The 27,826-nt window shown below is 36.5% G+C and overlaps 6 protein-coding genes across 10 annotated transcripts; 2 read left to right on the top strand and 4 right to left on the bottom strand.

Moving 5' to 3' along the window:
- The first annotated feature begins 2,919 nt into the window (after positions 1-2,919).
- Positions 2,920-3,877, top strand: LOC103517014. The gene is made up of 2 exons (XM_008482016.3): positions 2,920-3,198; positions 3,444-3,877. The coding sequence occupies exons 1-2, from the start codon at positions 3,036-3,038 to the stop codon at positions 3,659-3,661; spliced, it is 381 nt and encodes a 126-aa protein (XP_008480238.1). The 5' UTR covers positions 2,920-3,035; the 3' UTR covers positions 3,662-3,877.
- A 2,395-nt stretch (positions 3,878-6,272) lies between these two features.
- On the bottom strand, positions 6,273-9,568 carry LOC103517012 (GTP:AMP phosphotransferase AK3, mitochondrial). 4 transcript variants are annotated; one of them, XM_008482013.3, is made up of 2 exons: positions 9,296-9,568; positions 6,273-7,329 (listed from the first exon to the last, which is right to left on the bottom strand). In XM_008482013.3, exon 2 carries the CDS (start codon positions 7,297-7,299, stop codon positions 6,613-6,615), a length of 687 nt encoding a protein of 228 aa, XP_008480235.1. In that variant the 5' UTR covers positions 7,300-7,329; positions 9,296-9,568; the 3' UTR covers positions 6,273-6,612. The 4 variants fall into 4 exon arrangements, with proteins under 4 accessions (XP_008480235.1, XP_026685055.1, XP_026685056.1 ...); XM_026829254.1 differs by having other exon boundaries at positions 9,300-9,568; XM_026829255.1 differs by having other exon boundaries at positions 9,411-9,564.
- Positions 9,569-10,580: 1,012 nt separating this feature from the next.
- On the top strand, positions 10,581-16,538 carry LOC103517013 (deoxycytidylate deaminase). The gene is made up of 5 exons (XM_008482015.3): positions 10,581-10,784; positions 11,318-11,589; positions 12,519-12,659; positions 16,119-16,197; positions 16,434-16,538. The coding sequence occupies exons 1-5, from the start codon at positions 10,660-10,662 to the stop codon at positions 16,489-16,491; spliced, it is 675 nt and encodes a 224-aa protein (XP_008480237.1). The 5' UTR covers positions 10,581-10,659; the 3' UTR covers positions 16,492-16,538.
- A 2,802-nt stretch (positions 16,539-19,340) lies between these two features.
- Positions 19,341-22,569, bottom strand: LOC103517011 (ELKS/Rab6-interacting/CAST family member 1-like). 2 transcript variants are annotated; one of them, XM_026829256.1, is made up of 4 exons: positions 22,433-22,569; positions 20,459-20,692; positions 19,945-20,160; positions 19,341-19,677 (listed from the first exon to the last, which is right to left on the bottom strand). In XM_026829256.1, exons 2-4 carry the CDS (start codon positions 20,654-20,656, stop codon positions 19,648-19,650), a joined length of 444 nt encoding a protein of 147 aa, XP_026685057.1. In that variant the 5' UTR covers positions 20,657-20,692; positions 22,433-22,569; the 3' UTR covers positions 19,341-19,647. The 2 variants fall into 2 exon arrangements, with proteins under 2 accessions (XP_026685057.1, XP_008480232.1); XM_008482010.3 differs by having other exon boundaries at positions 19,341-19,666.
- LOC113470655 lies at positions 21,202-27,309 on the bottom strand. Its single transcript, XM_026829259.1, has 2 exons — positions 27,178-27,309; positions 21,202-21,515 (listed from the first exon to the last, which is right to left on the bottom strand). The coding sequence occupies exons 1-2, from the start codon at positions 27,203-27,205 to the stop codon at positions 21,217-21,219; spliced, it is 327 nt and encodes a 108-aa protein (XP_026685060.1). The 5' UTR covers positions 27,206-27,309; the 3' UTR covers positions 21,202-21,216.
- Positions 25,949-27,136, bottom strand: LOC103517018 (ATP synthase subunit b, mitochondrial). Its single transcript, XM_026829257.1, has 2 exons — positions 26,876-27,136; positions 25,949-26,566 (listed from the first exon to the last, which is right to left on the bottom strand). Exons 1-2 carry the CDS (start codon positions 27,119-27,121, stop codon positions 26,390-26,392), a joined length of 423 nt encoding a protein of 140 aa, XP_026685058.1. The 5' UTR covers positions 27,122-27,136; the 3' UTR covers positions 25,949-26,389.
- Positions 27,310-27,826: the final 517 nt, after the last annotated feature.

The following is a 27,826-nucleotide window of genomic DNA, read 5'->3' as shown; positions in this document are numbered from 1 at the left end:
AGTAAATGAATATTATAAAGTCTGTTAGCTCTGAGTTTGAGCTTTGAGAATATTATTTTTCCCACTAAATGCATAGAGGAGATTTTTGCAGTTCCCGGAAACATACCCAGCGATAAAGTTCAACTTTTTCTATTCATGCAACAACTCAACAATGATAAAGAGATCGAGTGTACAAACTGTCCCTAAATTCCCTTCAATTATGTAGAGTTTGTATTTGTGAAGGAAAGTTTCAATGAATTTGGGAGACACGATTGGGCCTGAAGAGAGGTACGAGCTGTTGCTAACGCAAAAACAAAATTCTTCCTCTCTTCCACAAGATTACACCGCGAAGTGAGGGGGCCTTCACCGCGTGAGTCTTATTTCTAGTATAATTAAAATTAATGATATTTCTTATTTCACTGGAAAATTTTCTTTTTTTTCTCCTTTACCTCCTCCACCCTCGATTATAATGTGTCAAGATGATATTGTTATCAGTGTCAGAGCGTGAGCATACACATAGTTCCTTAGAATTAAAATACCAACCTAAGGCTTCTCAGAGTGACATGCATTTAGGATAAAACTTTCACAAGAATCAAGAAAAAAAGGTCACTAAAGCTATTTTTTGATGTACCTACTCGAATCTCCTACAATTTGTAGATTTGTACCTGAGAAAAAATTTGGTGTACGTAGGTAGGCTAGGTACATACATAATTATTTTGAAAAGGAAAGAGTTTCCATGAAAGTATTTTGTTTTTAGAATAGGTTTTACATTGTTGATTTGCCTAGTATGTAACGGTTCGACCGTCAAAAACAATTTATCAATTTTTATTTTATCGCCTTTTTTCAATTGACCTTTTAAAATTGTTGTGGAATTTTACTCGATATTCGAGCATAGAAACCTTTTATATTTTTGGTTGCAGTATTAAATATTGACTTTTTGTTCAGTGGTTATACTAGGTAATAATTACCAACCCTGTGTATATTTTTTTTATTAATTCCTCCTTTACCTACCTTCATTGTTATTAAACTTTAACTACGTAATATTTAGTTGATGTTGTAGGTACTACTTTAAATAGTTCCAATATCTATACCAAGTTTTCTTCTTCACAACTTGTGCCTCTCGCCTTTATATTGTTCTAATCTAATACGTTTCAATGGTCTAAATTTAGACGAATTATTAGTTATGTATATATTCTGCAATATTACATAAGCTTTTCAACCGTTAGGATCTTTCATTTCCGGGAATTCTTTTACATTATTCAATAATATTCACAATGCCACGACATATTCAGAATCATAATGATTTTAGAATACTATTAGTGGAACTTTAAAATGGATGATCATAATTTATTTTCATCAATGAACTGCGATTTGTCTATGTCTATAGGTACATAGATAGATCCGCACAAGGTATAGTATTAAGTGATCAAATTATTCCCTTGTTAGAAAACGAAAACCAATTGTAAATAAAAATATGACTTAGGCATAGATCCGCACAAGGTATAGTATTAAGTGATCAAATTATTCCCTTGTTAGAAAACGAAAACCAATTGTAAATAAAAATATGACTTACTCGATATGCTGCAAATTTTCAATGTATAATTGTAAATTAAAAATAAATAAAATCTACTGTGCTACTTAAAATCTATTGAAAGATGTTTGCTTATTTCTTCTCTTTACTGAACCTATATCCTATATGTATAATTTTGCTGTCCGTATTCGTAATCTCTACCCAAAATTGTTATTTTTAAATGAAATCTTGAAAGTAGACAACAACCTGAACGCTCTAAAATAAGTTTCTCAATAAATTTCAAATTTACAAGCAAGTATACATAGGTAAAGGTAATTTCTGAAACTTTGAAAAAATTTCGAATGTACTTCCTTAGCAACTTGAAATCCTAGGCAACTTTTTAATAATAATGGGATTTTCTCACCATCCGTTGCCACTATGTATTTTGTTGAAATTTTAGTTTGGGGCACTTTTTTACTCCAATAGGTAGGAAAAGTATTTTCTCACGTACCTTACCTCCTGCAAGTAGTGAATTCAAGGCATGATTTGAAAGGAAAATGCTATATTGATGAATGCCTGAATATTCGTAGGGAGATGATTCAAATTTATACAAATCTAGATTTCGTCTTTTGTTTCTAACATGAATGAGAAGACGAACAACTTATAGGATAAGGAAAGTAAAAATGAAGGGAGGATGCGGGATTTGCAAATGTGTGATTGATTAGTGAGGAATTACAAATGACGTGTCAACACTTATCTGAACATACTCGTTCAAAAGATAGCGAAAAGTAAAGGAATGATGACAAGAATTCCTTCAAGCCGTCAAGTGATGAGATTCAATGTCGGAGAAAAAACAAAAGAAATAGAAAAATAATATAGAAGAAAGAAACAATAAAATATGGGCTGTATCCATCAAAGAGACGAAGGAACTAACAACAAACAACAGTAATTCTATCAATAATAAAATAAATTAAAAAAGTAGATCTTGAAATTTCTTCAGAGATTTATTATTCAAGGTGAGTCTTTTTGTGTGATGCGGGATTTGCAAATGTGTGATTGATTAGTGAGGAATTACAAATGACGTGTCAACACTTATCTGAACATACTCGTTCAAAAGATACCGAAAAGTAAAGGAATGATGACAAGAATTTCTTCAAGCCGTCAAGTGATGAGATTCAATGTCGGGGAAAAAACAAATAGAAAAATAATATAGAGGAAAGAAACAATAAAATATGGGCTTTATCCATCAAAGAGACGAAGGAACTAACAACAAACAACAGTAATTCTGTCAATAATAAAATAAATTAAAAAAGTAGATCTTGAAATTTCTTCAGAGATTTATTATTCAAGGTGAGTCTTTTTGTGCCAAAACATTCTCAAAATGGTCCTGAACATCAAAGGTTTGATTGGTCTTTAATGCTTGTTTCAGATCCCTGTCACTCACGAAAATGTCTTTGGCAGTTTCCTGTGTGAAGCCAGCAACAAAGAGGGACGCACCGAAAAGAAGATTATTTTCAAGAAGAGTGTGGCACCCAAAGTGCCCACCATGGTGGAAATGGGTATCGTTACTGATACGGCCATCGAGTTGGACATTCGAAGTGCCGAAGACAAACTCGAAGGCATCATAGGTTACAGGGTAGAGTTTGTGGAGAAATGGCCCGGCGATCCGCTGAAATGGGCCAACCCCTTTATTAAAGACTTCAAAAAACGTAAGTATTAGATCAGGGAAAGTCGAATTGAATGTTTGTTGTCCGATCTTCGAGTAGGTACCTATTAGAGTAAAAGATCTGGCATTTAAAGACAATAATCTGCAAATGGCTTTGTTGCTAAATTGTATCAAAATAAAATATATAAAGACAATCAACAATGTTCGGTGGGTGGATCTATGTACATTTTTAGATTTAGATTATATTATTAACCAACATAACCTCAACAAAATTATTTTATTTCACAGATAAAAATGGCGATTCCATCTATTGTCTGGATCAGCTAGCTGTAAATACATGGTATACGTTTCGAGTAGCGGCTAGAAATCTAGCCGGACTGTCCGAGTTCAGTCCTGAACAATCATTCCAAACCAGTGCCATGAGAAGCTCTACGTCGCGGCTTCTATTCAGAACGTCTTTCGTTCTAGTAGTGCTCTTTCAATGTTTAGTACGGATGAAAATTTAATTTATAGTGATTTTCATTTCGGTATCCAATGAGGACGAAAAATATTCATATAAAGAAATGTGATATATGCGGAATTCCGTACATAACTTTTACTAGCTTCTTACCTACTAGTACCTCACTAGTACTCGTAAGAACCTAGTAACTTTTACTACGTGTATCACGGTAAAGGTTGAAAAGGTTACCAATTCATGTTCAAGAGACGATTTGAATGTAAAAAAAAAAGGGGGAAAAAAAAAAAAAAAAAAAAAAAAAAATACTGCAGTAAAAAGTAAAAAAACATGCAAGTTCACATATTTTATATAACTTTAAGCTGTTTTTACAGGAAGGAAAAAGTTCCCTAGAATAGGTACCTAATATGTTCGGAATAGATTTTTCAATAATGGATTTTTTTTTCCTTGGAAAAATCATGTTTACGTAACATCTAAGAAAAATTAATTCCTAACCACTACTGAATAAGTGATTATGGCGTTGTTAGTGTTGGTGTGTTGTTATATCAATAAGGTAGGAGTACCCAGAGTCAAGAGTCACAATAATAACATTGCACTATCTCAAATGCCATTCCTTATATGATAAAACAGACAAAAGGATTAACATCTAAGAAAAATTAATTCCTAACCACTACTGAATAAGTGATTATGGCGTTGTTAGTGTTGGTGTGTTGTTATATCAATAAGGTACCCAGAGTCAAGAGTCACAATAATAACATTGCACTATCTCAAATGCCATTCCTTATATGATAAAACAGACAAAAGGATTAATTGTTTCATGTACACTAAGACAGCCTTCATTAAAGTGATAATGTTGATATTTACATGAAAGTGGCGATAATTCCACTGATGTGGAAAAAACTCTAGATTTGGTGCTCCAAGTTTTAAGAAAATAATAATGATATCTACTAAATTCCAAAAGGATTAATTGTTTCATGTACACTAAGACAGCCTTCATTAAAGTGATAATGTTGATATTTACATGAAAGTGGCGATAATTCCACTGATGTGGAAAAAAATCTAGATTTGGTGCTCCAAGTTTTAAGAAAATAATAATGATATCTACTAAATTTTCATTATTAGAAATAGAAGCACCCGAGGATGTTGAACAATTAATCACGATTAGATGAGAAAATGGAAGTGACAAAAGATAATGTTCCCAGATGATCCTATACAGTCTGTTCATAAAGTCCCAGGCCACCCTTTTAAATGTTTTACTGTTCACCCGGGAAATAGAAGCACCCGAGGATGTTGAACAATTAATCACGATTAGATGAGAAAATGGAAGTGACAAAAGATAATGTTCCCAGATGATCCCATACAGTCTGTTCATAAAGTCCCAGGCCACCCTTTTAAATGTTTTACTGTTCACCCGCGGAAGCTGAAATTTTGCATGCAGCAGCCCTTGATTATGATAAAGAATTTTGGGAGGTACTCAAAATTTTGGAGGGCCCCCCAGGGGCGGCCTCAGAGGGATCAACTTTAAAATCTTAAATAAGAACCCCCTACTTGTGATACATCATATCAGAGGTCTTAAAGAACGTAGTACATTGGTACAAGTTTGAGCTTGATTCGACAACCAGCTTCCCAGGGTGAACAGTAAAAAAATTAAAAGGGTGGCCTGGGACTTTATGAGCGGACTGTATGTACGGCCAAACGACAATCCCGTTCAGTATCAGCGACAGTTTCTTTTGGAATAACCAATTCACTAAGGAGAATGAATACTGTCGGAAAAATTGATCCTATTTAAAAATAAATAAAATCTACTGTGCTACTTAAAATCTATTGAAAGATGTTTGCTTATTTCTTCTCTTTACTGAACCTATATCCTATATATGTATAATTTTGCTGTCCGTATTCGTAATCTCTACCCAAAATTGTTATTTTTAAATGAAATCTTGAAAGTAGATATGTAGGTATTATACCTACTTACCTAAAGTTTAGAAGGACCGGGAGAGAAAAATATCCTTTAAAATAAAAAGAAAAATCAACTCTTTTTTCTCGTCACGGAAATATAGACAGCTTTTGCTGAATACTATTTATTTCTTTTACTAATGCTTTAGCGAAATAAAAAGAAAGTAAAAAAAGTACACAGTATGTATTCTACATCTACTTACTTAATGGGTAGGTACTTATAAATAAAGAAATAATGTCGGTAGGTATCTCACTATTTGTTCAGACATAATTAAATTTAAGCTTCAAAACAGATTAATTTGGGTAGGTAGCACAAATTAAGTAGAGAGGAGAATTCAAGATGTAGCAAGAAAAAGTAAATTTTAAACATACATATAAAATTATACATCTAGGTAGGTATTAGTATTACAAAGAATTAATAATAATGCTTGAATAAAATTCCTTTGTCTGACGTTCCTAAAGCTTTTGTTTGTTAACGTACTGTTATTATCATCGACTGAAGCTTCTGAAGGTTTTAAACAATAAAATTAGGTGCATGAAAGGAGCGATGTTGATCAGTATTAAGGTTAATAATTGCCAAAGTAAAATAGACACATGTCATGTAGGCCTTGAATAAAATTCCTTTGTCTGACGTTCCTAAAGCTTTTGTTTGTTAACGTACTGTTATTATCATCGACTGAAGCTTCTGAAGGTTTAAAACAATAAAATTAGGTGCATGAAAGGAGCGATGTTGATCAGTATTAAGGTTAATAATTGCCAAAGTAAAATAGACACATGTCATGTAGGTAGTATGTATGTAGTAACACATGGTCTAAAGTGTGCTTGTGCTAGAACATGTAAATTGACTCGTATTGTACTATAGAATGAGGAATTCATAAAATTTATAATGAAAATAGGTATTAAGTATTTAAGTATGTACCTAAGTAACTTATAGTTAGATTTGATTAAACGAGGTATATGTAATCTACATGCAGCACATATCAGAAGACTACTACATATGTACATAAATTATGTGCGATTAATTTGGTTTGATTAGCGGCTAGCGGCAATTTAGTTTGTGTTCCGTGGTTCCAAACGTTTCAGTGGGGGTATTCTTATGTTCAAATGTTCGTATATCCGGGGCCAGATTTCATCAGTTGTGTTCCCTGTAAAAGTGTCCAGCACTTCTCTATTATCATAGTAATCCAACAAAGGTTTAATTGTCTGGTCAAATGTTTCTAACCTCTTCTTGATAGCTTCGGGTTTATCATCATCTCGTTGAATAAGTTTCTCTCCAGTGATATCATCAATTCCTGGTTTTTTAGGTGCATTGAAGTCCAAGTTATAAACACGGCCACTGGCTGGATGTATCCATCTCTTACTAAGTCGGTCAATTATAACTTCTTTGGGTACATTGATGTGCATAACACAGTTTGGGCTGAGATGATTTTTAAACAAAGCCATCGCTTGGTCGTATGTGCGAGGAAAGCCATCCAATAAATAATTACATTTCAAATCTTTGACCTCGTTTTTGACAAGATCAATCATCAAGTCGTCAGGGACAAGAAGACCTTTGTTCATATACTCCTTAGCTTTCAACCCAAGAGTAGTATTCTGGGCAATGTGTGATCTTAAAATGTCTCCAGTAGCAATATGCTTGACATTAAAATGATCAATAATTCGACTAGATATTGTTCCTTTACCACAACCTGGAGCGCCAATAATGACAGCTTTCAACATTAATAGTGTGTTCAGCATATTTGTATAGGTATAGCAAGTTCAATTTCACTAAAAAATGATTAAAAAAAAAAAATGATAAAAATAATAAATAAATTAATTAATTACTATTACACGTGGTAGATGCCTAATTTTTTCCATTAGGACACTTGAATTTGAAACTGGACTGTAAAAAGTTTTAAAAATTATTTATTTATACAAAATTGTTGTTTGCCACACAACATTACTAGTAGGTGCTAAAGTAGTGTTGATTATACTACATGATAAAATGCTAAGACCTAGGCATAAAACAATGAGTTAAATTTAACACAGACATATAGCACCAGTGTGTATATTACATGATACATTTCAAGCCATTTTTACCCCTATCAAAACTCCGATAATTTTGCACGTATTGTTACGAAATTTTGGACCATGTTTTAAGCTATACTTGCTTATTATGCCTGCGAAATTCCGAAGTTCTAGCTTTAAAAGAGGGGTAGAAAAGGGGCCTAGAAAATCACTTATTTTAAGACTGACTCACTGATTCACTCATCAAAATTAGGAAGCACTTCCCAATGTCGTAGAAATTTGGCAGGATGGTAGGTCTTGATGAGAAAGTAAAGGCAAAAATCTGAAATTGGGCCAAAGTTGCTCTGGGCTCCGCCCACAGGCGGATTTAACTCGGGGAACACATTTTGAGGCCTGCAAAATTTTTCCTGTGTTTATTATTTCAGATTTAATTTCTTCGAAACAATACTCAGGCATGATATAAGGTCTTGGGGGTGAAGCGTGACCTTAAGCATACCCCGCAAAGCCCCGGGAGCGCACAGCGCGACCGCATGCACACCCCGCGAAGCCCCGGGAGCGCGCAGCGGGACCAAACACAAGGAAGCGCGACCGTATGCATAATCCCGCGAAGCCCCCGGAAGCGCGCAGCTCAATCGTATACAAGGGAGCGCGAAGCGCGACCGCATGCATTAAGAAAAAGGAGTGAGATCCCCCACAAAAACACAAATGTGAAAAAAAAAGGCCAAGTTCCTATCCAAAAATGTCCTATAAAAGTGGATGGATCAGAAAATTAAGGCCAAGTCTACATTCCAGTTTTTCGTGTCTGCTGAAAATGCTGAATCTCAAGTCCTTCAACCTTCTCTCAATTTCAACTTGGCTATGATTTTCCTTGGGGGTTTCACGTTCAACTATTTATTTATTTGAGTATAAATACTAGACTAGAATATACTCATAAATATGTTGCTCTTAGCTTTTTTTTTTTTTTTTCATTACATATTTGTAATTAGCAGCTCTCTTTCATAAAAAAAGCTAAGAGTAAGAGCAACATAAATGTACATAATACCATTGATAATCTTACTGTACTTGAAGCTCATGCATATTTTCGTTTTCCCCATGCCAGTGTGTCATGCTGAAATGAATGCCATCCTGAATAAAAATAGTGCTGATACCAAACGCTGCAAACTATACACGAGTCTGTTTCCTTGTAATGAATGTGCAAAGGTTATTATCCAGTCTGGTATCAAAGAAGTGATCTATATGTGTGATAAGCACAAACAGAAGCCTGCAACCATTGCTTCCAAAAGGATGTTTGATGCTGCCAAGGTACACTATTGGTAAGTAGATAGAAATATTTTGGGTTTTTTGAAGGGGGGCACAAAAAGGTAACATTTTTTTTTTTTTTTTTTTTTTTTAATCTTTCACTTTTCAGGTCTTGAGTGTAAGGGTATGGTGTTTACACTTGCTACACCCAAAAGTCCACTGGATGGACCATATGCCCTTTCCTAATGCTAGGACTAATCAGAATTCAAAAATTCCTAGCCGTTCAAAAGATAAAGGGGTAATTTAGCTTAAAGTACATCTAATGAAAAGGGTCAACTTTCAACCATCACAAAGTTCAACTTTTCAACTTCAGAGTTCCATCACAAATGTATAGGTAGGTAATGTTAAAATACCCACATTAAAATATTAAACACTGGTATATAATTTTTTGTCAAATGACAAAAATGAACTGATCAAATATACAAACCTACAGAGAACAGATCTGTCGTATTAAACCATGAATTGGCTCACTGATAACAAATGCACGATTGATAAAGTGATAAAGCAGGTATAATCAAATCTGGTACATGAATAACACTAACCATAATATGAGTAATTATGTTGATGAATAAACACTGTTAAACAAAAAGATTATGAGAAATAAAGCTAAATACTGATAAACTTTAACGTTGAACGGGTTGAACCAGGAAGCAGGAACCAGTGGTCCGGTGAACGGTCAACTTTTTCCTTGAATCCTTGCCAAATTTTAAAAATTCCCACTCTAAATGCCCTGTTGCCAAACCACACTTTGATATGCCCTGTTGTCAAGTCAAAATTGGGAGGTTTTTATCTTTTTTACGGCCGAGATTGGAACCACAACTTTTTATAAAGGCCGGGGGCCACAAAATGAGTAACTTACTTTTGACCCCCGGACTATTATATAAAAAAGTTTCAAATCAACCAATGAAATATTTCAATTGACATCGATCGACGGCGTCGCATCGACTAGTGTGGACACACCTTGAGAACACCTCATTTCGTGGGAAAACTGGCAACATTGGCTTCTCCCTCCCCTCCGCATTCACCATGCTTTCCAGATTGAGGTTAGGATTGCCTGACAAAAGCAGCACAAAAGGTAAAAAGCTCAGAAAAGTCATCTTTTTTACGGCCGAGATTGGAACCACAACTTTTTATAAAGGCCGGGGGCCACAAAATGAGTAACTTACTTTTGACCCCCGGACTAAGCAATCTGATTCTACATTATATAAAAAAGTTTCAAATCAACCAATGAAATTTAATATTTCAATTGACATCGATCGACGGCGTCGCATCGACTAGTGTGGACACACCTTGAGAACACCTCATTTCGTGGGAAAACTGGCAACATTGGCGTCTCCCTCCCCTCCGCATTCACCATGCTTTCCAGATTGAGGTTAGGTGGTTAGGATTGCCTGACAAAAGCACAAAAGGTAAAAAGCTCAGAATAAGAATACCTACTTAACATATTGAACATATTCTGAGGTAAAAAGAAAGTAAAAAGGAGTGAGTGAATTAGTGAAAGCTGAAAGAACCAACTGCTGAAAGCTCAAAGCTAACTATACTCAAATTGAAAGGAGATCTACACCCTCTTCAGCCTTCAGATATTGTGAATCTTCCTGGTGTTTAGATTTCTGAAATAATCTGATACACCCTCTTCAGCCTTCAGATATTGTGAATCTTCCTGGTGTTTAGATTTCTGAAATAATCTGCATTAGTACACCCTCTTCAGCCTTCAGATATTGTGAATCTTCCTGGTGTTTAGATTTCTGAAATAATCTGCATTAGGTATCCATTATCCTACCATAACTGACAATGTCAAACAATGGGTTTGAATTTGAAGTTGACAAATGTATCAATCTGGACAAGCTGACACTAAGCACTCATCCTGCTTTGGACATGGAGAGACTCAAAGAAAGTGTGAAAGAAACCACCAATGTGTGAGTACTTTTATTGGTTTTATGTATAGAATTATCCATGGTGTTATCACACTATGGATACATAAGACAAGTACAAAAAAGTGCAGGGGTTGCTCTTGTAAAGACTTTGGTTACTAGGGTAAGGTATCCAGCTTGCTCTTTGATCAATCCTATGAAAGGCCAACCTGTCAACTCCCCACTTGTAAAGGGGTAGGCCTACCTGTTGATCCCTCTCAAATATGTGTAAACTGGGGATCTCTTCCTTAAAGGCACTTTGCAAATGACATTTCACAAAACTATCATTTGCCTTTACATCCCTTCTGCTTATCCTTTTTGCCATATTAGGCAAAAAACAAAGTGGAGTAGAGAGCATAGCACACATTTATAACAGGTAGATGGGAGGCTGTTTTCAACCTTCCTCACTTTGTTATTAAGAGTTATGAATACAGTGTACCATTCTGAAGAGTTTAAGTATACATTCTATTTTCAATGTCCAGTTTTGTAGAATGACTGCTTTCACAATATCCTACGTAACTATCTTGAATTCTTTTCAGGTCTGAAATGGATAAGATGAATGGAGTACAAAATGGTAGTCCACACAAGAGGGTAGATGATGTTCTAGAATGGCATGAGTATTTCATGGCATCAGCCTTCCTTGTGGCCAAAAGAAGTAAAGATCCTGTTACTAGAGTAGGGGCTGTGATTGTGAATGAAGATAACAAAATTGTAGGCACAGGGTACAATGGAATGCCCATTGGCTGCAGTGATGATGAGTTTCCCTGGGACAAGAACACACATGATGAACTCGACAGTAAATATTTGTATGGTAAGCTTGAATTGAAAATCTAGGCGTACGGCAGTGTGCCAGGCCAAGTCCCGGCCTCAGCACACCAGTGTGTATATTACATGATACATTTCAAGCCATTTTTACCCCTATCAAAACTCCGATAATTTTGCACGTATTGTTACGAAATTTGGACCATGTTTCAAGCTATACTTGCTTATTATGCCTGCGAAATTCCGAAGTTCTAGCTTTAAAAGAGGGGTAGAAAAGGGGCCTAGAAAATCACTTATTTTAAGACTGACTCACTGATTCACTCATCAAAATTAGGAAGCACTTCCCAATGTCGTAGAAATTTGGCAGGATGGTAGGTCTTGATGAGAAAGTAAAGGCAAAAATCTGAAATTGGGCCAAAGTTGCTCTGGGCTCCGCCCACAGGCGGATTTAACTCGGGGAACACATTTTGAGGCCTGCAAAATTTTTCCTGTGTTTATTATTTCAGATTTAATTTCTTCGAAACAATACTCAGGCATGATATAAGGTCTTGGGGGTGAAGCGTGACCTTAAGCATACCCCGCAAAGCCCCGGGAGCGCACAGCGCGACCGCATGCACACCCCGCGAAGCCCCGGGAGCGCGCAGCGGGACCAAACACAAGGAAGCGCGACCGTATGCATAATCCCGCGAAGCCCCCGGAAGCGCGCAGCTCAATCGTATACAAGGGAGCGCGAAGCGCGACCGCATGCATTAAGAAAAAGGAGTGAGATCCCCCACAAAAACACAAATGTGAAAAAAAAAGGCCAAGTTCCTATCCAAAAATGTCCTATAAAAGTGGATGGATCAGAAAATTAAGGCCAAGTCTACATTCCAGTTTTTCGTGTCTGCTGAAAATGCTGAATCTCAATTCCTTCAACCTTCTCTCAATTAATCTTACTGTACTTGAAGCTCATGCATATTTTCGTTTTCCCCATGCCAGTGTGTCATGCTGAAATGAATGCCATCCTGAATAAAAATAGTGCTGATACCAAACGCTGCAAACTATACACGAGTCTGTTTCCTTGTAATGAATGTGCAAAGGTTATTATCCAGTCTGGTATCAAAGAAGTGATCTATATGTGTGATAAGCAAATGTCCTATAAAAGTGGATGGATCAGAAAATTAAGGCCAAGTCTACATTCCAGTTTTTCGTGTCTGCTGAAAATGCTGAATCTCAAGTCCTTCAACCTTCTCTCAATTTCAACTTGGCTATGATTTTCCTTGGGGGTTTCACGTTCAACTATTTATTTATTTGAGTATAAATACTAGACTAGAATATACTCATAAATATGTTGCTCTTAGCTTTTTTTTTTTTTTTTCATTACATATTTGTAATTAGCAGCTCTCTTTCATAAAAAAAGCTAAGAGTAAGAGCAACATAAATGTACATAATACCATTGATCCGGGGACCCTTAAATATTTTTTGAATGGCTAAAGATGGGAACCTGAAATTTGGCATATAGTGATTTCTTATAAAAAACCATAATCACTACCCTAAATTTCAGCTTCCCATCTTTAGCCGTTCAAAAAATATTCAGGGGTCCCCGGACTTTTGAAACACTCTGTAGATAGTGAGGTGGTTACCACGGTTTTTTCTCGTACATAAAATTAAATTTATGGCAACTTTAAGAAGTTTCTGGGACAATTTGGGGACCCCTTTGTGTTCAATGAAGTAAAAAGCTTTCATAATTTATTTATCTATATCTACCACGGTTTTTTCTCGTACATAAAATTAAATTTATGGCAACTTTAAGAAGTTTCTGGGACAATTTGGGGACCCCTTTGTGTTCAATGAAATAAAAAGCTTTCATAATTTATTTATCTATATCTACCTGACCATGGTAGTTATTTTTAATGCGAGGAAAACCTATTGTAGGCGGCCTCCACCTTTACTTTCACGTCCACCTCCAATTTGCCTCCACCTCTCTTTTCACCTCCACTTTCATCTCCACTTTCACCTCCACCTCCATTTTCGTCTCCACTTTCACTTCCACCTCCACTTTTGCCTTCACTTTTACCTCCATCTCCACTTTCACCTCCACCTCCATTTTCACCTCCACCTCCACTTCCAATAGGTTAGGTTAAACCTATTCTTACCTGACCATGGTAGTTATTTTTAATGCGAGGAAAACCTATTGTAGAATTGTAGGTATCCCTACAAATAAGCCACCAATAAAAGATTAGAAAAAGCCACCTAAAGAGCTACAAAGTGTTATTGCATAATTTATTATTCCCCTCCTCCAACTTGAGTTGTTCCCTGAAAAATGTGCTAATGTAGGTACTGGGACTATGATTTGATCAAGTAGGGGAACTCTGGGCAAAGTGACCCGTTCAGGCAAAGTGGTTCACTCCAATTATTAGGTAGCTATAGGTTTAAGTAGGGCATTCAATTCGTCACCTAGAAATTAAAAAGTAGGTACCTACCTTTTAATTTGAGAGTCAAGACATGCAATACTCGAGGACCTGCAATGAAACTGGCTACTGATCAAGAGTGCCGGAAATACCATGGACTCGATGACAGTAAAGACAACTCGGAGGTCTGTATAAACTTGGGCGCAGTGCATACTGCAGAAACCCAATTCTGGAATCAGAACATTTACCAAGAACCAAAAAAATTAGATTTTCAGAATAGAATAAAATATACCTTGTTTATCCTCCTGGGATAGGCCTGAAAAGTCCCTTTACCCCCGCAGTCTAACCAAGGCCAAGGTTGGATCAAGAAAATTTGCTGCCCTTATCACTTGATGTTTTTCTTCAGAGCACAAACTTTTTTATCACTATCAAAGAAATTAAAATTCGCCATAGAAAACTAAGAGGACAACACACCTTCGTAACTTTTGTCGACTTCAAAAAGGCCTACGATTCTATTGACCGAGAAACAGACATATAGGTATATACCCATCATACTGCCTATGTATTCTACAGTGATAACATCTAAATACAACACAAATGCTTCCTATTTACTAAATAACCTGCTTTATGAACTTCACTTCCAATGTTATCATAGACATATAGGTATATACCCATCATACTGCCTATGTATTCTACAGTGATAACATCTAAATACAACACAAATGCTTCCTATTTACTAAACAACCTGCTTTATGGACTTCACTTCCAATGTTATCAAACTAATAAGTAAAATGTTTTGGTTTAAAGTTCAGTTTTAATAAATTTAATAATCATACTTTCATACTTCACACTGCATAGTGTAAGGCCAGCCACTCACTATCAGGTAAACCTGACAACAGGTACACCTGATCAGGTCTACCTGATAGTGTGTGTGCTTATGTTATCAAACTAATAAGTAAAATGTTTTGGTTTAAAGTTCAGTTTTAATAAATTTAATAATCATACTTGCATACTTCACACTGCATAGTGTAAGGCCAACCACTCACTATCAGGTAGACCTGACAACAGGTACACCTGATCAGGTCTACCTGATAGTGTGTGTTCTCAAGTCGACGCTAAAACTACCGCTCTGATACATCAAACACTCACAGACACTGAATCAAAAGTTAAATTTGCTGGGATTGCCTCGAAACCAGTGTGTGCTTATCAGGTAGACCTGACAGATAGACCTTTTCAGCCATACCTGTCAGATCTACCTGATAGTGAGTGGCTGGCCTAAGGATAATGTTCAAACATCAGGTAAGTAAGTAAGGATTTTTTTCACTCTTGTAAGAGCCCAAGATAGTAGCAAAACAACTATCAACTAACATAGTTATTTATTTATAATGGCAGTATGGCACTTATTTTGCCAAAATATGGTACAACAAAACATGGCAAAATACCACTTAGGTATACATAGGTATTGAGAAAATATAGTTTTTTTTCTATTTTATAACTCGATGATTTCACATCAACTTGAAGCTTGCTTGGTGGGACTCTAAATTTTTACCCAAATGGCTATCATCTATTTGTACGGTTCTTTAATAAATTAGTAAGTAGGTACCTAATTTTTCAATTGATTTTTTTTTTTTTTTTTCACTTTCCCCCCTAAAAATTCCTAAAATAGGGCAAACAAAACAAGCCAGAATGTAGGTGTGGCAAAATAAGCCTTTCAAGGCTTTTTATGGCATTTTTCCAAATTTCCTAAAATATGGCAAAATAGTGTGGCACCATGGCATTTACTGAACTCTGATCACAATGAAGTAAACTGGCCCCTTTTCTAAGATTTTGAAAAATCCACTTTGTTACATCCTTATGTTCCAGAAGTCCTGAAAGGTACCCCTTTATCTTTGGAATGGCTAGGAATTTTTGAATTCTGATCAATCCTAGAACTAAGAAATAGCATATATGTAGCTTGCCCAGTGGTGGCTTTAAAAACCTGGTTTGACCTGGGAAGTAGCACTTGACCTGGAAATAAACAAGGGATGTGATAAGCACAAACAGAAGCCTGCAACCATTGCTTCCAAAAGGATGTTTGATGCTGCCAAGGTACACTATTGGTAAGTAGATAGAATTCATCAACATTGAGGTTTTTAACTCTGTTTTTCTTTATAACTATAATAACAGAAGTGTTAAAGTAGTTTTACAGTGATGTGTGATAAGCACAAACAGAAGCCTGCAACCATTGCTTCCAAAAGGATGTTTGATGCTGCCAAGGTACACTATTGGTAAGTAGATAGAAATCATCAACATTGAGGTTTTTAACTCTGTTTTTCTTTATAATTATAATAACAGAAGTGTTAAAGTAGTTTTACAGTGATGAAAATTGTATTAAGAATTTACTGTTGCTTTAATTTGAATATCTCTCTGTACCTATACATAGTTATTCTTATCCTACTCAGTCTGTTTGAGTATTTTACATTAATATTAACCTTTTATCTCTGTGTGCCTTTTTAATCCCCAGGCAATATATACCACAGCATAAAACGATTGTGATAGATATGTATGAAGGCATCCCCTGACATACTTAAGAGTAACTCTTCAATTTATACAAAAACCAATGACTAATGAAAAAAAAAAATCTGAGGATAATCAAGGATGCTGGGAGGTGCAAAGTCGTCAATGGTGGGTTTCTGTGATAGATATGTATGAAGGCATCCCCTGACATACTTAAGAGTAACTCTTCAATTTATACAAAAACCAATGACTAATGAAAAAAAAATCTGAGGATAATCAAGGATGCTGGGAGGTGCAAAGTCGTCAATGGTGGGTTTAACCAAGGATTTAAGAAGAGATATCACTCCTCTTCTTTTCTGCCTTTTCCCGTGCACTGACGGGGTCGGCGTTTTTCGTAAGCCTCTCAATAAGCCCTAGGGTGATTGCTTTTAGGCTGACATTTTGCTGACGATGTAAGCTAGGGGCCATTTCAAGTATTTATTTTGTATTACAATTTGAACTCCGCTCGTGATATGTTATTGATGTATTTTTACTTTCTATTGTTGTATTTTAAGTTTCGTTGATGTTTTTTTATGCGTAATACGTATGTCAGAATATGTAGACATTTTATACACTTTCCCAGGATTTATAATTACCTATATTGTTTTAGTAGGGTGCGTAAGAAGGAGTTTTGTGCTCCATATTTTGTTTGTTTGTTTCTTTAAATGTATGTCCGACTTTTTCGTGCTTCCTAATTAGTTACTTTCTATTGTTGTATTTTAAGTTTCGTTGATGTTTTTTATGCGTAATACGTATGTCAGAATATGTAGACATTTTATACACATTCCCTTTTTAATACTTTCTATTGTTGTATTTTAAGTTTCGTTGATGTTTTTTATGCGTAATACGTATGTCAGAATATGTAGACATTTTATACACATTCCCAGGATTTATAATTACCTATATTGTTTTAGTAGGGTGCGTAAGAAGGAGTTTTGTGCTCCATATTTTGGAATTTATTATTATTTTATTAGGGTTCGTAAGGAGGAGTTTTGTGCTCCATATTTTGTTTGTTTGTTTCTTTAAATGTATGTCCGACTTTTTCGTGCTTCCTAATTAGTGTGATCGTTCTATCAATAAAACAAGGTACAACTATATTTATCTAACTTACCCACTGGACTTTGTTTGTTGTGTAGGTAGGAATAAGATAAAGATAACGGAAGTGTCGAGAAAGATCCAGGAGAGGAGACTGTAGTGGTATGAAGATGTTGAACGAAGAGATGAGAGCTACATGGAGAAAAGAGATGAGAGAATGGAAGTGAGGGGGAGAAAAGGGCGATTGAGACCGAAGAAAACTTGTGGCAAGCATTGCACACCGTATAAATCCGGTAGTAAAAACTGCTAAAGAAATAAAAATAGACACACTTAATATTTTCAAGCAGAGCTTCCGTCGAATTCACTTTCTAAACTTAATATGGCCATCATTGATTTCTGGGTCCAAAGGAAATACAGTACACTCACCTTCTGGGCTAGGTATTTATGTATATTACCAATTTTCTACATTCCTTGATAAACTAGAAGTCTCCCAATTTCTCGATCTTGTCCGCAGGAGGCATTTGGCCTGTCACATTTTCCTTTCCATGCTCCCTCGACACCTTACAATGCATTTCCCTTTCGTAGTTAATCTGGTCTATGGTGTGCTGATGACGATTGTTTTCCTTGTCTATATCACTCATCAGTTCACTGAGCTCATTGAGTAACTCACGTTCCTCACAAGGGTTGATGTTTTCTATGATCATCTGGGCCAGTTTGCTGTTTGTACTTTCATGACATTTGAGCAACTCGAGGAGGCATTCCTTTTCCTTGGAATAATCTGAGTATCCATTATCCTACCAAAACTGACAATTACATAACTGACAATGTCAAACAATGGGTTTGAATTTGAAGTTGACAAATGTATCAATCTTGACAAGCTGACACTAAGCACTCATCCTGCTTTAGACATGGAGAAACTCAAAGAAAGTGTGAAAGAAACCACCAATGTGTGAGTACTTTTATTGGTTTTACTTATGTATAGAATTATCCATGGTGTTATCACACTATGGATATAAGACAAGTACAAAAAAAAGTGCAGGGGTTGCTCTTGTAAAGACTTTGGTTACTAGGGTAAGGTATCCAGCTTGCTCTTTGATCAATCCTATGAAAGGCCAACCTGTCAACTCCCCACTTGTAAAGGGGTAGGCCTACCTGTTGATCCCTCTCAAATATGTGTAAACTGGGGATCTAAGTAAAGGCACTTTGCAAATGACATTTCACAAAACTATCATTTGCCTTTACATCCCTTCTGCTTATCCTTTTTGCCATATTAGGCAAAAAACAAAGTGGAGTATAGAGCATAGCACACATTTATAACAGGTAGATGGAAGGCTGTTTTCAACCTTCCTCACTTTGTTATTAAGAGGTATGAATACAGTGTACCATTCTGACAAATGACATTTCACAAAACTATCATTTGCCTTTACATCCCTTCTGCTTATCCTTTTTGCCATATTAGGCAAAAAACAAAGTGGAGTAGAGAGCATAGCACACATTTATAACAGGTAGATGGGAGGCTGTTTTCAACCTTCCTCACTTTGTTATTAAGAGTTATGAATACAGTGTACCATTCTGAAGAGTTTAAGTATACATTCTATTTTCAATGTCCAGTTTTGTAGAATGACTGCTTTCATTATAACAGGTAGATGGGAGGCTGTTTTCAACCTTCCTCACTTTGTTATTAAGAGTTATGAATACAGTGTACCATTCTGAAGACCTTTCGTGTTTTTTTTTTTTTTTTTTTTCAAAGAGGTTTAACAGAGGAAACTAACTGTAACTGCTAAGGTCTTATCGTCCCGAAATTGAAAAGAGAAGGAGGACAGGACAGGAGAAAGCCAACCGTTTCGAGAACGAACATCATCCGTTTAGGATAAAATCCGCCCCTCGCGGGAATCAAACCCGCGACCTTACGCTTACAAGGCAGACGCGCTACCAACCAAGCTAACTAGGCTGGCTCATCTTTCGTGAAAGGAGGAGGGATGGACGAGTAGTCTTACCAAAGTTGACCGAATTTTTGTATCTCTCTTCAAGCATGTTCGAAACATTTACGGACTCTTCAATTTGGCCTTTAACATCTTTTATTTCGGCTTGCAAAGACTTTTGTTTAGTTTTGAGAAGTTCCAACTGTTTTTCACAATTCAGTCGTTCTATATTTTTTGATTCCACCTGAAATAAATCTTTTTTAAGTTTGAGAGATATGATGACTCATACTGATTGTTTCCACAGGCGACCATCCAGGTGTGGTAGGGCGTAGCGTATATCTACACCTTATTGGGGCCCTCCCGCAAGATTTACATTTATGTAGTAGTTTACCCGGTGCTTGTTTCTCGAGCTACTAAGTGATGATGAATATTTCACTCTAACTAAAAACTGAAGATTTAGGCACTGAAACGTCAGACTATGACACTGACGAGCGTTAAATTTTGATCTTTTTTTTTACCTACTTTTCGTTCAACATTTTTGCGTTTCCTTATTTCGTTCTCAATATTGGCTTGAACTTTCTCAAGATGAGCCTTCTGGTTTTTAATTATATTATCCAGTTCTTTGTTCCGCTCATTCAGTACGTTCAACCTGTTAGTTTCACTTTTAAGTTCATTTCGAAGTGCAAATATTAAATTTGTGTAGTCCATTTTATTGTTATCGATTTCCAGTTTGTAGCTCTGAAAAATTATGTAAAACAGAAATGTCCATGATTAAGGTCTTATAGTCTTGTACATGCCTATATACATGATTGTCATGCCTTGTGCAGACCTAATATGTATCATTGGTACCTAATATACTCTGTGTTGTTCAGTCACAAGATGCACGAATTCCCAAGCCAGACATTGACATAACAAATGTCCAAAGTGTATTATCTACCACTTGAGAAAATTCCATGAAAATTTAGTTGGGAACAAATTGAATTCGTTTTAATTCATGATATAGGATTATAGGCCATTGTAGGCAACAAACCACAACCTGTATTTGTCTTTTGAGATCTTTATTTTCGAGATCAACCCTCTTCAGCTCTTCTTGAAGAGTTTTGGTTTTCTTATTTTCGTTGGCAAGGACATGTTTGTAGTTATCCTTTGTCATCTCAACATCATGAATATTCTTCTTGTTCAGTTCTAAATTGAACATCTGAACAAATGTATTGTGGCTTGCTGTTATTTCCATTTTTCGATCTTTGTATAGCTAGGTATTTGACACGATGTAGGTATCTGTTCTTCTTCTTCTTCTTTTACACCTTAACCAGTCAGCTCCCATGGCATAGTGGTTACTGCACTCGCCTTGCACGCGGGAGACCTGGGTTTGATTCCCAGCAGGGTCAAGAAATTTGTATCAAGCAAATGATTGACTCCGTGACTGGATGTTGCAGGGCCCACTCAGCCTCGTGAGGATAATGAGTAGCTATGACATATAAATGCACATAGCGACCGGTGCCAGTGTGGTAAGTAGGTAAACATTGGATGTTAGGATTATTGAGATATTGAGAAAAATCCTACAATGCTGCAGTGAGCACCAAAGAGTTGTGATATAATAACACAAAGAAACTGCATTTTTTTTTCATACCTTATCCCACTCAAGTGGGGTCAGTGTTTTTTGCCAGCTTCCAGTCAACCCTGTTGTGCACTTCATCCCCCATTAAATTCTTTTCCCGCAGGTCTTTAATTATGCAGTTTTTCCACCTCTTCTTCTGTCAACCCTGTCCCCTATTTCCATCTACTATCATCTTCTCAACTCTCTTTCCTACATAGTTTTCCTCTCTTCTTTGAACATGTCCATACCACTGCATTCTTCTTTCTTCTTGGTAGGTATTTGTTATGAAAAAAAAACAACATACCTGTAACTCCAAGTCTTGGGTAGAAAAATTCAAACCATCTTTCTGGGATACAAGTATGTCTCACAGGCTCAGGATCAATCAATCTCTTAGGACGAGGAAAATTAACAAGATCTCTCTCTGGGTGTTTGTCACTTGTGGGTAAGAGGGCAGCACCCCTAGCCAACACGATCATGGGGGATTGCTTGGTTAAAGCTGAAAGAAGTAATATTGATCATTTTTCTTAAACGTGGTTAAATACAAGTTTAATGAGATTTCTCAATTTCTTTTTACCTAACCCCATAACAACACTGGTCACTTCTCATTGTGACAGCTCCTTTTTGTAGCAACATTTCCATTGATGTGATTTCTGACCAAGTGCTTTGACTGGTATTAACGGTCTGTACACTATCAATGTTTTTATATTATTGTCAATGATATTGATAGTGTGCAGAATGGAGCAGTTGCAAATGGGTAAAAATTATAAATAAATGGTTGATTCCTATGTAAAAAGTTGGGAAAAATCCAAATCTGAGGTCAAGACTCCAAAAAAATAACTGTAAAAGGTCGAAAATTCAATTTTCATTTTCTGTTCAAATATGTGTGATGTCAGACTTTACGCAGTCGTTTGTTTTTGTTTGTTTTTTTTTTCGTCTGTTAGGTAGTGCCATTATGCAAGTGTGCTAGCAGAGGAGCAGAAAGAACTGCACAGAAACATATGTGCACAAACACATTAATGCATTGCCTACGAGGGAGCTTTGCTTGGGACATTAGATGTGACATCATCGCCTACGGGAGCATATGCCGTGACGTCAAAGTTCATGATTTACTGACATTTTTTTTATCAATTTATCTCGGGATCTAGAAGTCGAAGAAGAAAAATTTCGTTAGTTCTTGCCATTATGCAAGTGTGCTAGCAGAGGAGCAGAAAGAACTGCACAGAAACATATGTGCACAAACACATTAATGCATTGCCTACAAGGGAGCTTTGCTTGGGACATTAGATGTGACATCATCACCTACGGGAGCATATGCCGTGACGTCAAAGTTCATGATTTACTGACTTTTTTTATCAATTTATCTCGGGATCTAGAAGTCGAAGAAGAAAAATTTCGTTAGTTCTCTGACACGATGATTTTGATGTTATAAAAACACTCTAGTTGAAGAAATAAATTCACGCCTAATTTCGATGAAGAATAACAGAAAAAAAAATGGTGGTTGGCTATCAAATTTGGCCGGAATGTACTCAATCCAGTTTTCCTAGTGTTAAACATCATGACACGATGATTTTGATGTTATAAAAACACTCTAGTTGAAGAAATAAATTCACGCCTAATTTCGATGAAGAATAACAGAAAAAAAAAATGGTGGTTGGCTATCAAATTTGGCCGGAATGTACTCAATCCAGTTTTCCTAGTGTTAAACATCACTAAGCCAGCCTAGTTAGCTTAGTTGGTAGTGCGTCTGCCTCGTAAGCGCTAGGCCGCGGGTTCGATTCCCGCCCGGGGCGGATTTTATCCTGATGGGATAATGTTCGTTCTCGGAACGGCTGGCTTTCTCCTATCCTGTCTTCCTTCTCTCTCCGATTTCGGGACGATAAGACCCTAGAGTTACAGTTCCCTCTGTCAAACCTCTTAAAAAAAAAAAAAAAAAAAAAAAAAAAAAAAAAAAAAAAAAAAAACAAAAAAACAAAACTCTTTTTCTTTACTAAATTTTTCGCTGTCACAGTCCAACCAAATTTTGTTTCGCAAATTTTCTTTGGCAGTTAGTTGCTCTCTAACTTTTTACGGTACTTTTTACTCCAATTATTTTTTTACTTAAATTACTTTCCGCTTATTTTTTTCCAAACTAAAATTTTTCTTTCATTTAATTTTTCGTTGGTAGTTTCGAGCAGCTGTGCATCAACTACGCCAACGAACACCTGCAGTACTACTTCAACCAGCACGTGTTTCAATACGAACAGGAAGAATACAACAAGGAGGGTATTCGTTGGCGCCATATTGAATTCTCGGACAATACGCTGTGTCTGCAGCTGGTCGAGGGGAAACCCAATGGTCTCCTGTGTGTTCTGGATGATCAAGCCAAGTAAGTTTTGAATAGAATAGAATAGAATAGAATAAGGAGGGAATTCGTTGGCGCCATATTGAATTCTCGGACAATACGCTGTGTCTGCAGCTGGTCGAGGGGAAACCCAATGGTCTCCTGTGTGTTCTGGATGATCAAGCCAAGTAAGTTTTGAATAGAATAGAATAGAATAGAATAAGGAGGGAATTCGTTGGCGCCATATTGAATTCTCGGACAATACGCTGTGTCTGCAGCTGGTCGAGGGGAAACCCAATGGTCTCCTGTGTGTTCTGGATGATCAAGCCAAGTAAGTTTTGAATAGAATAGAATAGAATAGAATAAGGAGGGAATTCGTTGGCGCCATATTGAATTCTCGGACAATACGCTGTGTCTGCAGCTGGTCGAGGGGAAACCCAATGGTCTCCTGTGTGTTCTGGATGATCAAGCCAAGTAAGTTTTGAATAGAATAGAATAGAATAGAATAAGGAGGGAATTCGTTGGCGCCATATTGAATTCTCGGACAATACGCTGTGTCTGCAGCTGGTCGAGGGGAAACCCAATGGTCTCCTGTGTGTTCTGGATGATCAAGCCAAGTAAGTTTTGAATAGAATAGAATAGAATAGAATAAGGAGGGAATTCGTTGGCGCCATATTGAATTCTCGGACAATACGCTGGGCTGCATCATCTTGTTCTTCTTCAGCCTGAAAAATGAAAAAAAAAAAAAAAAAAAATATATTACTGACTTGAATCAATTTTACTATCACTAATAGTAAAATATTTGCACTCCAATTACTTGGACAAAGAGAGGCAACAAGCTTTTTTTTTTCAATAGGTATTAATGAAGGTAACACTTACAGCAATCTCTTTGTCCAAGTAATTGGCAAGTTGTTTACCAAACAATTTGTGGCCAAGACCGACAATGATTACACTGGCCATAACATAGCCAAAGTCGTGCTCAACAACCCAGATCTCCTTGCTCAACAAGTAAGTGATAAGTCCAAAAGTGAAAGTGTAGGGACCTGAAATAAACACAGCAACATCATCGGTTTTAAAATCTGATGTAAGTACATATTTAACCTTTTCACCCCAACTTATTTTAGGACCAGAATCTGTCATTTTTTTTCTCATCAGGTATCATTACTTGGGCTATAAATAAGAACTCTACAAAGTTTCATGTCCTCCTAGGATTACTGAACAAAAATCAATCTGGAGGCAAAACCAAGTGAATTTTCCTGACGTCTTAGATCACAAAAGAAACGCTTGAAAAACACTGAAAATGGAATTTTTTAGGTAGGTCTGTGATGATATATCCCACTTTTAAAAATAATGATCCTTGGGAAGTATTGTCCCTTTGGGTGAAAGGATTAAGAATCAAAGGTCAGGCTTTTAAGAGAACTGCAACAATGCAGGGTTTTACTAACAGTAGGTCTACACTTGGGTATCTGCCAATGGCATGTTCTTCATGGAAGCACTGCTTTCCTCTTTTATTATTCAGATTCCTCTCTATGGTTATTTCCAGGATTCATATACTATAGGAGTAAGTGGATGATTCATAGATTCCCCTTTTAGAAAGTCTCACAAGTTCACATCATACTTTGGTAGGTATCTGTTCTTCTTCTTCTTCTTCTTCTTCTAAGTGGATGATTCATAGATTCCCCTTTTAGAAAGTCTCACAAGTTCACATCATACTTTGGTAGGTATCTGTTCTTCTTCTTCTTCTTTTACACCTTAACCAGTCAGCTCCCATGGCATAGTGGTTACTGCACTCGCCTTGCACGCGGGAGACCTGGGTTTGATTCCCAGCAGGGTCAAGAAATTTGTATCAAGCAAATGATTGACTCCGTGACTGGATGTTGCAGGGCCCACTCAGCCTCGTGAGGATAATGAGTAGCTATGACATATAAATGCACATAGCGACCGGTGCCAGTGTGGTAAGTAGGTAAACATTGGATGTTAGGATTATTGAGATATTGAGAAAAATCCTACAATGCTGCAGTGAGCACCAAAGAGTTGTGATATAATAACACAAAGAAACTGCATTTTTTTTTCATACCTTATCCCACTCAAGTGATCATTCTTGATTTGATTTTTTGATTTTACTTTCATGTAATGATTTAAAATCAAGACTAGAGCCCGTTCTCCCTTTATTCCCAATATAATGTCACCCATTCATTTATTGGCCTTCCTCGGCGTAGCTTAACACAGGTGACGCTAAAACCGGTCTTAAATTATCGACTGAAGTGTTGTCTAAAACTTTCTCGCTTTGAGTTCATAGGTCGTCGCGACAAATTTCGAGATCAGAGCTCATTTGTGTGAGAAAATGTGACAAAAATCCCCCAAAACCGGTTTTTTTTTGGCTTTATGGTTTTCTGGACAAAATTTGCACCACCACTTTCGTGTTCCTGGTAAAAAGACCTTTAATTTGATATATAGGTCGACTAGGTTTGGATAAGTCCTTCTATGGGGTCAGACAGACAACACCAAAGCGAATACAATAGTTGAATAGTCCATCCCTTGTACCTTTTTATTACTATTGTAATAATAAAGGAAGGACGGACTAAAAATGGGAAATGAAATCATCCAAGTTCAGAGTGAATCTAAATAATTCCAATAATGTAATTAATAATTACAGTTCTGTACTACTGATCTGATAAACAGAATGATGTATTACATTAGTTCTCGTGTTTACTTATTTTGGATTGGGCTACATTATGGTTTCTTCAAATTAAATTGATCCCAAGGGCAAAGGCAAAGGAAAACTTGGACCCTTGGCAAATGGGGTGTGCCTGAAGGCATGTGATGTGTTCCAGGTAATATGCTATAATAGTAAATTTTTAGTGGGCTCTGCGAATAGACTGTAAATGAATTGCTCAAGTATCAAATATGCTAATATAAGGGCTGCAAAATTGGTGCCCTTGATCATTTGCCTAGTACAATACTTTAAGAACAAAGGAGGAAACACCAGGCTGGAAGGTTTTAATTACACCTTTCTAAAAACAAAGGTAACAAAAGGAATTTTTGACTGTTCAAGCGCGTGCAGCAAGGGCTTTGAGGTCTGAAATGCACTTCTTGATGGATTGCTTGTCCTGATCTGGGGTGATTGACTTGAGAACGTGAGACACAACCCAGGAGACCATATGCTTCTGAGAAATACGACGCTGAATGCTCTCCAGAGCTGCTTGATATTCCAGACGGTTTTTCACCTGAGGAAACAAACAAAATAATTGAAACAATTAACTGTTGAAAAAAAAAAAAATCTCTCAGATTAGGAGGTAGAGATAGATGAAGAACTTCTCAAGTTACTTTAGTAATTTCCAAGAAATACAAGTAACGGAACCAAAAAGTTGTATTGATCCCCCCTTTTTTTTATCCCCAGCCAGAAATCAAATTTCAGAACACTGAAATTGAAATAACTTTAAACAATTGGCTAATCTTAGTGCTTTTGAAACTCAGCCAAAAACTCGCCAGGGGACAAATGAATAGCCGTGATATAAGACTATCAGAACCCTTACCTGTTGGTAAGCAAACAAAGCTCTTTCTCTGAACACAGCTTCAAGTTGCATTTGAATGTTCTCACGCTTTGCTTCATACAGAACTGCTTGGGCTTTGGACCTTTCCTGATTCCACAGTTCATTTTCAATAGCTCCCTTCAGACTAGCCAGTTTATCGTTAGTTCTTATTTTTCCTGCTCTATGACTTTGATACATCACCCAAGTAAGCACAACTGACCTATTCATTACTTGAGCACACTTGGCCATATCTGATACCCAAATAGGTTCTCCGAGAGATACAGGACCTATAGTATCAAACTTACCATGCTGCATGACGAAGCGGGACAGCATTTTAGCAATGGAACGTTTAAATTTGTTACCTAAACCGTTCAAAGATTACTTCCTTAGAGTTTTTACTTTTCACTAACTGATCTTAGTGATCTTTTTATGGAACGTTTAAATGTGTTACCTAAACCGTTCAAAGATTACTTCCTTAGAGTTTTTACTTTTCACTAACTGATCTTAGTGATCTTTTAAACCCAGCTTCGCCTTAAATTTTTTTTATTTTCTTGTACACTTGTACTCCTTTAGCCTGTAGGTCATTTTCAATATTTTTTATTTTTACTTGAATATAGCTCGATCAGCTGATTTAAGTACAGTGTTGCCATTCGTCACTATGACTTTCCGCACGTACGGAAAATTCGGCACAGCGGGATTTTTTTATACAGGGTGTTTCAATACTTGCAACATCTTGAGGGGCGTGTTCCTAGCTACGATTTTTTTTTTTTTTTTTTTACCTGATCTTGTAATATTATCAGAACTGTTACTGTTTGAAAAAGCAATTTAATAATACATATAATAAAAAATAGGTATGTGGTGGAGGTATTCTTCTTCTTCGCCTTTTCCCACTCAAGTGGGGTCGGCGTTTTTTGATAGCAGCCTCCCATCTGCCTCGGTTATTTACATCTTCCT

This window comes from Diaphorina citri, unplaced genomic scaffold, assembly GCF_000475195.1.
Source record: "Diaphorina citri unplaced genomic scaffold, Diaci psyllid genome assembly version 1.1 scaffold1721, whole genome shotgun sequence".
Lineage (NCBI taxonomy): Eukaryota > Metazoa > Arthropoda > Insecta > Hemiptera > Psyllidae > Diaphorina > Diaphorina citri.
This window is presented reverse-complemented; position numbering and strand designations above follow the sequence as displayed.